Below are 13,975 nucleotides of genomic sequence, written 5' to 3' on the forward strand. Positions count from 1 at the left end.
GCCAAAGGCATGAGACACAAAGGAATCCATTCAGAAAGGTGTATACTTTTCCAGTGCTCTGGCTAGATTTTGTAAATTAGTTGGCTTGATATTTATACTCATGAGAAAATGCTGGAGAGTCCCAGTTATGGTCCCTTCACACACACCGTTCCCAAGGTCTCAGAAGGGTCCCTTCCCGTTGCTGCCTCATCAGAGCCTCTACTTGGCCAGTAGATGTCTGAGAGACAGACAGCCTGTGAGGATAGTAAGATTAATCTGGCTCTTCTGTTTGCAAATAAAATCTCATCATGCTCCACAGCCTGCGTTTTTGGTGGATGGCAATTTTTAACTTTTGCTACTATAGTGGAATAACGGCAGCTCGAACGCAATCAATCTTTATTGAAATTAATTTTTATCAACCCGATAGGCCTTGTCAGTTTTATTTTTATCCTCCTTCTCATCATTTTTATTCACTCAGGAATATGGAAGTAAACACTTTAAGTATAGCCAAATTCACCTGGTTCTGAAGAGCTGAACACTTTAGCTCAGTTGTTTGTTTGCTTTTTAGTATCTTTAGTTGCTGGTACAATTTATATTAGGCTATGCATTTTGAAACTGAAAACTATCTTTGCGGAACTATTCACCTCCTTTAAATTATAGAAAGCCCCTTAAATTGCAGTGTTGTTGAATACAGGAACAAGTAAATGGAAAAAATTACCCTGTCTCTTCTCTGTAATCACCTTCTTCACATGGTCTCTGCTGATTGGAACAGTCTTCCCTCACTTAGCACTTAGTGACAGGGCTAAGCCAGCTCTGGAAGTTCCGCTGGCAGAACAACCACCAAAACATGCTGGGTCTTTTCAGAGAGGCCTCAGGGTGGCTGGGATCTAGGGAGGTAAAATGAGATTGTGGTGATATGGCTGTAAATGAGGTTTGCAGTAGGAAAGTCTGATCAGCTTGAACTCCTATAAACAAAAAACTAAAACAGTGAAGTTTTATGTTATTCAGAAGAGCAAGAATATACTCCTCCTAATCATTGAATGCTGTAAATCTCTTGGGTTTATTGTTATTATTATTATTTTACAATTTGGTTCATGTCTTTTCCATGGCCTCAGATAACATAAATCCTGAAAACCGCCCAAACAGTTATACTCATTATAAAAATGTCTTTGCCCACAGTGACTCAGGAACCAGTGGCTTCTTTGCAAGGTGCATAACTGATGTGCTATGTGGCCTCCAGCGAGTGCCTGCTCTCTGCACCCTTCTTCCCCCAGTGCCCCTCCCCTTGCTTTGCAGGCCTTGTCATGGCTATTTAGGGTGAGCAGTGAGGCCCACAATCGAGAGGGCAGCTCCTGAACAGGAGCAGCCAGCCCCAGTCACCCTTCCGCACGGGGACCAGCAGTGCATTTCGCCTGAGAGGGCTGTGGGAGCCGCAGTGGGCGGGGCCTGAGAGGTGTGCGGTGTGTTCTGAAGGAGCCCTGGAAGCCCCCCTGGGGACGGCTTCTCTCATACATACAGCGTGCTGCTTTCCTTTATGAGACCCTGGAATCTGGGCCTTTAGTCGGCTGAATAGAGAAAGAAGGAGGAAGAGTGCAAACAATCCCAGAGACCAGGCAGAGGCTGAGGATGCAGAGGATTCCAGCTGAGACTCCCCCAGCGGTCCCTGCTTTTCAGCTCCTTTCAGCCACCGTTTTTACCCACTCCTCCCCTAACTCACCCCTCTCAGAGGCTTCTGTGCTGTTTTGTTCCCTCACCACTCTGCACATTTTGCTCTTTTGTTTTTATTCTCCCCAGGCCTACCCCATTGCCCCCTACTGGTTTTCCTGATAGAAATCTCGCTCATGCATTTCCTTTTTGATTTCAATGGGTTATTTTGTCTCCCCTCTCTTTTTTTTGCCATCAGTCTTTCTTTTCTTTTTTTTTTTTTTTTGTAACTCGCCTTTCCTGCCTCTGGTCCCAGAGAGAACTGACCGCAGTCCCGCTGAGACAGGATGACACTGCCGCTAGCATTCCCAGTGCCAACCCTCCCCACATCTGTGCAGCTTTTGTCCCGTGGCAGTGGAGGATTTGGAATGGTCCGCTGGCAGCGTCAGGGAGACTAATGGGAAACCAGTCCCGGAGCGGGAAGCCGGGGAGGTGAAGGGAATAGCAAAGGAGCTTTAGACACACCGCTATCGGGAGCACGCTAAACCATGCATGTTATGAAAGGCAAATCATATGTAGTAGGAACACAGTGTGGATGATGAAGTCGCATCAGCAAGAGCTGAGGTGGCTGAGGGAAAAGTCTGCAGACTGAGTCCTGGGCCACAAAGGAGCAGTTTGCAATGCTTGACTCTCCCTGCAGCGGTCATGCTCTCATTTTGTAAGATCTGGGAGTTTTGCCTCTTTCTAGGTTCCCTGGACTTGGCCCGAATTCTGCTGCACAGGTCACTTCATAGACTTTTCTTTCCCTTAATTTTCAAACCATGTCTCCTACTAGAGTCTTTTGAATCCGTGTTTTTCAATTATGGATCTTGCCGTAAGAAAAATGTGATTTGGCCGAGATCCAAAATGCTTTTAAAATGTCACTCTCGTTAATTGATTAAAAAACTGTCATTCTATTCCAGGCACTGTTGAGAGAAACAAGTTACAGTAAGCATGACTGCTAGCATTTGTTACTTGAGATGTTAAGTGCATTAACACATTTAATTTTTACAGCTCCACACACTGTAAATTCCCCTATTTATATTGGACAGGTGGTGCGAACTGTAGTGTGGTGGTGTCTAATTGCTTGCCCAAACTCATACATATAGATATGATATGGTCTCTGCTGTTCACGTTTCTAATTGCAATGTGGAAAAATAACCACAAGGCAAAGTATCTACTGGTGTCAGTCCTAGGGTCCAGGGACAGCTGTCAGGTTCTGGAAGAACAGTGAGAACTTCAAGGAGAAGTTGCCCCAAAGCCCTGATTGAGATTTGACAGTTGTTTCTTGGCGTGGTCCGCCGCAGGCACCTGTGGGATGGAGTGTGGACATTTTACCAAACCCTTGGAGACACACAGCTAAGATTGCCTTTTATATTCAGGCAACAAAAGTGGTTCTCTGCTGACAGTTCAATGGTATTCCTCCCAATTCCTTAGAAAAGATAGCATAATATCCACAATTAGAATGTAGGTATATGTAAAATAAGCCACAAACCCAAATAGTACCTGTTGGTATCCCTGGAGGAATTCAGTCTTCTTCATTTTTTCTTGTATTTCTCCTTTCTTCTCCTTTACTATATTGGTGAGACTCAAATTACCTTTCTAAAGGTCTCAGGTGATATTTTTTATACATTTTCTGTTCTAGAGAACTTTTATAGCCTTTGTCAGTTATTTTTGTCTCCCTGGCTATGTCCTTCCCACCCCTGGGTCTTACAGCAAGGTCACTAAATAGGCTAAGCTACTGCTGATGCCCAGCTCTGAGTAGAGCAGTACAGAGGAACCCAGGAGGGAACACACAGCCTTGCATTCACACACAGCAGCGGCTGCTCCTCCTGTACCTTCCCCTGCAGCTGCATAGGGCTAACATGATACAAACGCTAGCCTTTGAAAGCAAGCTTGGAAAATGATTGGAAAATATGCTATCAGAAGCAGTTCCACGCTCCTACCTGGAATGGGCTGTCCACCACCCTTCTCTCTGCATTGGCCCTTGGCTTGCTGCTGCTCCAAGTGTTCTGTTTTGTGATTGTCTGTGTTGATGAGAGGAAAAGGAATCCTGGGGTTGATCAAGTCGGCAGTTCCAGAGTCATTCCCCAAGGCCTTGACCGGAACTTCTTTAGATATTGAGTGCAGTGTCTTGGTCTAGGGTCACCGCCTGGTCCTCTTAGCTCTGCCAGCTGCAGAGGATGAAGGGGGAGAAGGGGATCTGCGGACGGCACGGGCATACCCAGATCACACCCTGACTCCCAGGTGGCTGCAGTTGTGAATCTGATCAGAAAATGAGGACCGAGGTCTTTCTTTTCCTTGTTCCTGTTCCAAAACCCTGAAATTGTTGCTCTTTTACCTGATTTAAAATGCCAGGGCCCCTCCCATGTGTAGAACCTCAGACTCCACAGGTCCCTGGACACACCTCAGGGACAGCTCTGAGAGCACCCAGTGGTAGTTTGGAATTAGGAAAAGATGAAACAAAGTCTCTGATGCTTGCACAGCTGTGCAGCCGGTAGCCATGATCGGGGCACAGCTGTGTGCAAGGCTGGGCTCTCCTGCCCATGGAATTCCTCCCAGTACAAACAGATGACTTGAGTGTTCACTGAAGGTGACAAGAGCTCTTCAGAAGGACCACTGGACACTGTGAGCCTTCTGCTCCTCATCTTGTTGAGGGAGCTTTGTCAGCAAGTGGACATACCTGGAGTGCTTGGTCTTAAAGGACATACAATTGAGGCAAGTGGGCGGCAGTGGCTCTTGTACATCACTGTCTCTCACTGACTATTTCAGGGTTGTGACCTAGTAGGAGTGGCTGAATTATGCAGAGAATAGTATGCTCTTCCTCTCTAAACTTGATGCAGACACTACTGTGAGTGCATTATATGTACTGACTCTTAAAACCTCACAACAAGCCTGTGAGATAAATAGTACTAATCCAACTTTATAGTATAACAACCAGGGGTCTCAACAATGACGTGAATTTGCCCAAGATCCAACAGGTGGTAGAACTAGGATGGTGAACTCAGTGGGGCTCAAAGGGGCTCGTCTCCAGAAACCTCACTCCTTAACTACCCCCAAAGCATTTGTGTGTGTGTGTGTGTGTGTGTGTGCATGGTGGAGAGAGGATAGTCATTTGTGTTTAGGGTCACAGAACTGAGGAATAAGATCGAGTTAAATCTTTCCTAGAAAGTATATTCCACAGGATGCTCAGGTGATTTCCAGTAATTTAAGGAGACAAGCAATAACATTTGAAAGGCGAATTCATAGTGCAGGGTAGAACCAAACCTCCCCGGAGTTCTGAGAAGGGATCCATTCCTTCTGTCAAAGATGGTCTTTTTAAAGGATCTTGTCACCAGCTGGGCTTTAACGAATGGATTTAGGTGTGTGCTTAGGAAAGGGAAGGTTGTTCTACATGAGCCCCATCGGGGACCAGACTCTTATAGCTGGGGCAGACTGAGAAATACCTGCTAAATTGTTACCACTTTAGCTTATGTGAAGAAGTGAAATGGAATCTTGGCAACAAAGGAAGAAAGGATAGTTCCAAGGGAGAGACTGTGAACTTCATTAGCTACTTGGGAGCAAGCAGCCGAAATGGGGTATGGAAACTTGGAAATCTAGGCAATATAAGACCTTCTGTTTTCTTAGAACAGTTTCTGCAGGCTGATAACATTCCAGGCAGAGGCTGATTAGAAATTCTTATTTGTCAGATTGAGAGTGTCACCATGGGGGGTGGGGAGAAGGAGGGGGAGGAGAAGGAGAAAGAAGAGGAGGAGAAGGACAGAGCAGGAAAGAAAGGAAGGGGAGAGACAGAGAAAGAGAAAAATGGGAATGGATTTGCAAGAGAAGATTCTTCTGGGTCAAATGAACAGTAGATCTGAAAACAAGGCAAAGATGGTTTAGCTTCTGGATGGCCAGGAGGATGTTGAAGATCTCATAATTACAATCATCTCCTTGAGCAATGACTTTTTTGGTTAGAGTGTTTCTTTGCCTTCTCAATACATTATGCACAGTAAGTTAGTTTTCAATAGTAATGATCTCTACCAATACAGAGAGCAAATCTTAAGGATCATATTTCTAAAGACTAAGATGCCCAATGCCTACAACCATGTCTGGGCATTTCCAAGCACACTTATTCATTCATTCATTCATTCATTCATTCATTCAACTAAATAGTAAAGCACTTGCCTGGCATCAGGATCTATGCAAGGCACCAAGGAAGGACAGTGAGGGCAGAGCATAAACAAAACTTCTAGAGGTTTACTAGTATCTAGATGTAAAAAAAGAGAGAAGTCAACAGGTGCTGTAAAAAATAGTTTGAGATGTGTCATATTTGATAATGTGATTGTCTTGGATGGTACCAATTTAGATAATGATATTACTCATGTGAGGATGACAAATAGAATCATTATATAAAGAGAGGAGTCATGAAGGCAGGGTGTTTAAGGCGAAATGCAGAGTGGGGTCATAGTAGACTTATTGGGGGAGAGGGTCTCAGCCTGGATGGGGTAAGAAATTATAGGCAGGGAGGCAATGGTCTGAAGGTGGAGGAACAGACATTCTATGCAGTATTTCCAGAGTGAATGAATGAATTAGTAAACAGAGTATTGAGAAAAGGAAAACTTGTAGTATATTTCCATTCTTATCAGTTGCTACCTCTATAATTGTTTTATGTTGTTACATAACACTTCTTCCTTGTCTCAAAAGAGAAATTTTAACTTTACCCAAATTATTAAATAAAGTGTTAGGATGATTGGTACGTACTGTGCTTTGTGGTTTTCATGTTATGCTATGGAAAATCTTAATCTTACAACATCCAGCTAAAAAATGAGAAATGTAGCCCCCAAACCCCTTTCTCTTGGTTTTGGTCTATCTGGTTAGCCATTTCATTATTTTTCAGTTTTTCCATCCAAATTCATTTCATTTCCTCATTTTGGTTGAAAACTTCTTGACAGCAGAGACCAGATCATCCTTTGGATCTCCCATTCTGTATACATTTGCTCACAGAGATTGAGAAATGGATGATCCATAGGTAACCTTTTTACATTTTTATTTTATTTTATTATCCCTATTACCAGAATACTCTTTCTAAAATTACACTATATTAATTCTGTGACTAGATTTTTTGTTTATGGCTCATTTTGGAGCTTATTTTTAATGTGTAGCTTGTTTCTTATTTAGGACCTTCCGAGTTACTGGATATGGCGGACAGTGAAACGTGAGTGTTGCCTTTCATTGCATATCCTAGAATATTTCCCTCAGAACATTCTAGAAGGATCTAATCTATTCCGCATATTGAGTAATTTTAATTTCATTGATTAAAAAGTCCCCTTTTAACTGTATTTATAGTTCTGAGGGGCTAATCTGTTGAATGACAAATTGCACAATAAAAATTGACGATGAGTGTCACATGATTACATGTATGGTCGATGCTAGTCATGGGGTAGACGTCCCATAAGCAAGATCCTTTTACACCAGTGCATCTTGGACTGCTGAGAATTTTAAAGAAATACATTTGCTTTTATATATACCCACCACTGGAGAACATGGTGCTCAAAGGGTCCTCAGCCCTGGGATGGTTCCTAACCTGATAATGTTCGATTTCAACTTCCTTATTCCTCTGTCTACAACATAGTTATCTCTCCACCAACGCAAACAAGGAAAGGCCAAATAACTAACCCTGACAGCCATATGGGAACCGCTAGAGAATTTCAAGGAAATCTGAAAAGGGGTAAAATGATAAGTGAATGATAATTCCTCTGAATTCTCAGAGGAATGAGTCAGTGAGCAGCTAACAGGCTGTGGGCAGAAGGAGTAATGGGCAGAACAGAGGCCCCGTGGGGACACTGGGTACAGGAGACACTGGCCATTAGGCCGTAGAGCTGATCCACATAGAGCACCTTCCATTGTCATAGGTGCAAGTGGTTCCATCACTTATGCATCTTGGATCTGTGCACTACCCTGAGTGTCCTCCATGCTTTTCCCAAAGGGATGCACAGAGAATCACTTCAGTGTTTGAAGCACATCACTGTGTTTCACAGCACCCTTCAGTATATTGTAATTCAAGCAGTAGTAGTTTGGCTTAGTCAACCTTTCCTGAGGCTGGAGACAAACACAGTTCATGGATGAATAACTGAAGGTGTTCTTGGAATCTCCCTGACCTGTCTTCCCAGAATATACCCTTCAGTCTTGGGCTTAGCCACTTCCAGCTCAAGTGGCTGAGGAGCACCCCAGTCAGCAACAGGGGAGGACAGGTCCCCTTGCTGTCCCTACTACTTCCACCCGCACGCCTGTCCCCACCCCTCTATGGGTGGTCTCTCATCCCGTCTTTGATTTAGGGGTGAGACGGCACTGCACAAGGCTGCCTGCCAGCGGAACCGGGCCGTGTGCCAGCTTCTGGTGGATGCGGGAGCGTCTCTGAGAAAGACGGACACCAAGGTAACTGGCTGGGCGTACGCGAGCATCCTCCCCCGGCAAGATTACTGGCCCCACTGCCTTCACTTGTGTCTGCAGGACAGACATCCTTTCTATACTCATGGAAGTGCCTGGGGACCTGAAAAAAAGGAGGAAAAAATAGAGTGCTTCATTTAGTGAAACTGCAGTTTAAACATATAAGCACAAAGGGAACCACATAGAGCACTTGCCTGTGGTGCTTTATAAACCCCTGCACATGGGGCCTTGGGACCTTGGGGTTGTCTGCTGAACATGGCATGGTGTGCAGATGTGAGATCCAAAGCCCTAGGAGAAGTGTCCAGACCACGTTCAATGATGTTGGCATGGCGACTCAGAGGTCCCACTGGATTCCTCTTTCAGTACTAAATCCAGTGTGGTTTAAAAATCTGTGAGTTATGAGACTCTATATAAGGATGCCAGTGTGATTACCTATTGGCTTCTCAGATGGTGGGCCCTGGTTTCAAAATGGTTGCAGTCTTAAGTTTGCCGTAGTTATGTAGGTCTGTGTTTATCTTTTCTTTTTAAAAGTTTTTCCCCATTTGTTTCTTTGAATTAGTTCTTAAAAATTTAACCCTAAAATCCCACAGGGTGGGGATTACTAACCCTGACTATGCAAGAACGAAAACCTGAACAAAGTTGAGTTTCCCTTGGTCTTGCTCTTGTAACATTCAGCTCAGGGAGTGACTTGGTTTCCTGTGGGGACAGAACTCCCCATTGCCCTGCTGGATACATTGTGAAAACAAATTAACAAGATGGTTTTCATGTGCGGTTTGTATGATGGGTTTTGTTGCCACACAGTGATACTTAGGGCCAAGTGTGGCTTGAAGTATGTGATTTTCTTTGCAGCAAAAGTTACGTGAACGTGGATCCAAAGTGTGCAGATGTCTTAAGAAGGTAGTGAGGACAGAAGGTGTTAGTATGACACGCGTGCCGATCAGAAAGTACCCACAAGAAGAGGTCTGGGTTCAGGTGAATGGTGTAAGGAGAGATGTTACTGGGTTGCATAGGGGGTAATTCAATTTACAGAGTACACCCAGGAGAGAGGGTTGACAAAGAAAGAAGGAGTGGGAGTGTAGTGGGGCTGTCCTAGGACCAAGCCCTTGAGAGACAGAGATAGACAGGTAGCCAGGAGATATGGCATTTATACTGATGACCAACCCTTTAGAGGATGCTGATAAGCTCAGAGTTTTAAAGCACCCTGGGTGGACTCCAAGAGCCAACCACTCACTTAACCATGGAGACTTGCAGAGAAGAATTTTAATGTGTAGATGGGGCTTTCATTAAACCGGCTATGAGTAACAGGTTTAGAGCTAATGGCTGTGGCCATGACCCATCAGCATATAACTAGGAAGCCTAATCCATGATTGAAGTTCCATTAGACTTAAGTGACAAGAGTGCCTATGTGCAATTTTATACCTGGAAAGTCTTCAGCCTGTAGCACACATTGTAAAGCGGACCTCTCTGTCCTTCCTCAGCCACTTGTAATGCAGGGTTTCTCTGCTATCTGGATGTTCCTGTTCCTCCCTAGACCTGTCAAACACCCTTAAGCTGTAACCTGGTCTGTCAGCCTCCTGCATAACCAGCTGGGCATGTTACTGCGTGTAGGTGCTTGGGTATTGAACTTAATTGAGAAGCACACATGTCATAAGCAGGATCAGTCCAGACCATTTGGGGTAAGGCAGGCCTGGCTGGAGCCACTGAGAGAACAGCAGGACAGCTGCCCTCTTCCCACCAGAGGCTGTTCCTCTATTCAGCTCAGACAGGGAGAAGCAAAGGAGGGGACACAGGCACTAGAAGGAGCTACAAACTGGCAGGGGAGCAGGACACCTCTTTTATCTTTCTCTGTCTCCAAATCAAATAAATGGACTCAAGGTTCTTTGTGATTTCCATTTTGTCTCACGTAGGAGTGTACTTTTTGCAAATTGCAAATTACTTTATTTGTGTGTGTGTGTGTGTATATATATATAATGTATTCTCACACAGAAAGCCAGCAATATAGAAAACTACACACAAAAAAGCAAAAGTATCTGGAAATTTTACAACCTAGACCTAAATACTATTAAATATTTTTAATGATCATGTTTCACATGTAGACATGTCTGTTTTTTAAAAAACTAGGTGAAGTCATAGTTCATATGCTACTTCTCACATAAGTTTTCAATCAATATTATGTTCTAAAAAATCTTTCCATATGAAGTAATATAGCTACGCCTCATTTTTATTTAGGGTCTATCATTTTGTAACTTAATGCTTGGTTGAAGGTGAACATAATACTTACTCCTGGATCCTCTCAGAATTTTATGGATAGAAACAGTATCCCGGGAAATTTCTCTTACTAGAGAAAAGTTCCTTAAAACTCAACTCAGAGCCCTCCAACAAGACTACCACTTTGAATGTTTTGAAGCTGGGAATAACAGCTTCATTATTATTAAAGACAAGAGACTATCAAAACTGTAAAAAGTTGGATAAAAATTATTATAGGAACCTTAAGCTAGTGGTTAAATATGTTAAGTAACACCTACAAGCATTTATTTTTTTTATTTTAAAAATAAAAGGAGGAACACATTAACAGACAGACAACATTTTACAAAATAGCAAAAGAACAGTACAGACAATACGGAGTTACAAACAAAGTAGTAGGAAATTAACAATGCTTGTTGTGTTACATGCTGATACCTTCAAAGTGGTTTCTCATGAAAACAGATAGAGACATGCAATATTGAACAATCAAGGACTCATTGACAGTTTCTTTCAGCAAAGAAGTAGAAGACAGTAGAACTACCATGTTAACTATCCTGTATATACATACATACAAAATTTCTCCTTCGTTCCCTTGTCTTTTCCCACATCCCAGTTGCCCTTTACCCTTGAGTGCTTTCCTACAAGCATTTAAAAGAATAGGCATTCTCCCTTCTGTTGTTGATGACTTCTGTTCACTCATTTAACACATAACAAATGTACATTAAAGATGTATTTGTGTTTGTATGTACAGATGTGCAAAAAGATGTATAGGATAATTTAAAATGTTGATGTACAAGATTTAATGACAAAATTATAGTAAGTGGAAAAAGCTCATATAACTATGTAAACAAGGTATGGCTTCATTTTTATAGAAATAGTTATCTATAAGAGTTTTTTTTTTTTCCTTTTTCCTGGTACTGGGAATTGAACTCACAACCTTGAGCTTGCCTGGCAGTCACTGTGCCACTGAGCTAAATCCCCAGCCATAGTTATCTATAGAGATAAGAAGATAAAAATATTTACTAAGTAGAAGGCTAACAGTGATTTTCTTAGCTTACTGGGATGATAGGTAATTTTTATTTTCTTGTTCATACTTTTCTCCTTTCCCAATATTTCCTTAGTCAATCTCCATCACGCTGTATTTAGAAATTAATACATTTTTTGAAGTTCATGTAGTTAGTGATAAATTGGGGAGAATATAATAGAATGCTTGGAAACCAACAAAGGAAACCTTTCTGATTACTTGTGAATAACCCTTGCGCACTCTCTGGCAGTTGTTTCTCGGCGCTTAGTGTGATAGAAACCTAAGCTGGAAATCTGAATGCCTGTTTTCCTGTTTTGTGATGAAGTGTCTTCTCTCTCTCTTGCTCCTAAAAAGAATCTAGATTCTAAAACTCACTGTGCCATATTAGAAATTCTGGGCACTTCTGCTTTCAGAGATATAAACCCTACTTTTCTACAATGATAAACTCTCTAACTCACCAATCTCATATGTTTGCTGTCATGCTTATTATACAAATGGAAAAGATTTGAAAGTGTCTTATAAATGCTGGAACATCAAACACCAGAGTGGTGGTGGGGGGGTCCGTTATTAGTGAGTAGTCCTTGGACACCTCTGCTTCTGTGATAATAGGAATTGTACGTACAACAGCTCACTCCAAATATGTGTATCTCTTTCCTTGTCATTGTTGCCAACAGGGTAAAACACCGCAAGACAGAGCACAGCAGGCTGGGGACCTAGATTTGGCTGCCTACCTAGAAAGCCGCCAGAACTATAAGGGCATTGGCCATGAGGACCTGGAAACTGCTGTCTGACCCTGGTAGGTGGACAGAGTGGAAGTGAGCGAGCGTATCACCTGTGCCCTCCCGGCGACCGGGCAGCTCCTGAGGACAAAGCTGATGGAATCCATACGTCTGTCTCCTGCAAGAATCTCTGAGACCGTGCCGCCAGTTTTTAAGGGCTACCAAGATGTCCAACAACATGATAGCCCAGTGAGAAGGAGCCAGGCTACCTGGAGATTTGTGGAATACAAGTTCCACAAAATTTGATCCTTATTGCTTCCAGCAAGTAGCATGAACTTCTGTGTTCACCTGTATAATTTATTTTAAAGATTCCAAGGATGTTTGTATAAATGGCACTGCTCCCTCCTCCCCTACACGTCCATCTCTCTCCTTCCCCACACAGTTCTACTGTAATTACTCATCAACCTAAGTTTTATGATTTTCTCTCTTCTCTTTACATTGAGTCTGAAGACCACAAGATTGTCTGAAGGTCTTTTAAAACCCTCTGGATGTCCTGCAGAAATATAACTGTAAAACCATTTCCAAGACTAAAAAGACCAAGACCACTTGATGACTCTTTTGTTTCATTTTGTAGGAGCTGAGGAGTGCCACATGGCTAAAGTCAACCTGTGCATTCTATCTCTGAGGTCTCATGAGGTGGCACGGGAGCTGTCTGTGCTTGGAGGTACCTCGGAGAGGTCACCATTACCCAGGGTTGGCCCAGGCAGCCGGGCCGTTGCCAATAACCATGGAGGACGGTTCGGCTTGGGCTGCTTGTACAGCTCCGTACTGCCTATGTGTAGCCATCTTTGCCTTTTGCTGCAGTAGAGATGAGCAAAGGATTAGACAAAGACCCATAGATAGTTCTCAGAGCTGCTCGAGTTTGAGTGCTGTTTAAATTGCAGGGGACAAGCCTGTGTGGTAAGTGTGGTTACAGGAAATGGAGCACTTATGAGGTTTACTTCTAGTCTTGTTGAATGATAGTAGAAAGCTGCCTAATGGACTTGGAAAAAAAAAAAAGCAAAAGCAAAAGTAGCAACATATGTCAAGATGATACACTTGAGCAAGAAGCAGTCCTTGGACTTTTACACAGAGGCTAATAACCGTACACTCTTGGATACCATGGTGAGAGGGTCTCATTTTGGGTTTTCCTTCTAGATTTTTGGTTCCTCTTTATTTCAAAGACGCTCTGACCCAAGGACCAAGTCTTGTTTTATGAATCCCGCTGCCAGATCTCCAGAATGCCTGGCTCTTTCTAGGGGATGCTTCACCTATTACTTTTCAGGTCCTGAGGTCATATCTGATAACTCCATTTTCCATGTATGGGCAGCCTAATATATTCCTTTCTTGACTTTGTTTTCCCCTATCAGAAATTTCTCACTGCAAACCACTGTAAAAGTCTAACCAGCAGTCTCTTGTCTGCTAGTGGAATTGCCCTGTCTCATGCCATAGACCAGGTGGGACTCAGTGATAACTAAAATACCAGGAGGAAAAATATTTTTTTGTCCCAATATTTGAGCATAAGACAAAAATAAAAGTGGGTATTCAAGAGTTTTGTTTTTTGGATAAATCTGATGTTTCCTGAGCTTTCTTCCATTTTGCTCTTAGACACAGTAAAATCGTTTCCCTAGTGTTTCTGCATGTTACCGTAAGGGATCATTTCTCTACATTTAATTTAATGGCCCAATAGTGACATGTTGTTTATCTGAATCACATGTTGGTCACACATCATCATTTTAAAAGTGCAGATATGATACACTATGTTAAGTCAGAACAAGCTTTCAGGGATGAGGGTTTTATTACCACAGTCTCTCCATAGCCACTTCAGACTCAAATCATTGGCATAATCTCCAGCTGT

General features: G+C 42.8%; 1 protein-coding gene across 1 annotated transcript in view; it reads left to right on the forward strand.

Moving 5' to 3' along the window:
- The window catches only part of Dgki (diacylglycerol kinase, iota), a 421,640-nt gene extending 407,972 nt beyond the window's left edge, over positions 1-13,668 (forward strand). The window contains 3 exon segments of the mRNA XM_013505028.1: positions 6,823-6,859; positions 7,980-8,079; positions 12,034-13,668. Of these exon segments, the coding sequence (XP_013360482.1) occupies positions 6,823-6,859; positions 7,980-8,079; positions 12,034-12,150 (254 nt within the window). The 3' untranslated portion in view covers positions 12,151-13,668.
- The last annotated feature ends 307 nt before the right edge of the window (positions 13,669-13,975 follow it).

This window comes from Chinchilla lanigera, unplaced genomic scaffold (genome assembly GCF_000276665.1).
Source record: "Chinchilla lanigera isolate Chin_1 unplaced genomic scaffold, ChiLan1.0 scaffold00093, whole genome shotgun sequence".
NCBI lineage: Eukaryota > Metazoa > Chordata > Mammalia > Rodentia > Chinchillidae > Chinchilla > Chinchilla lanigera.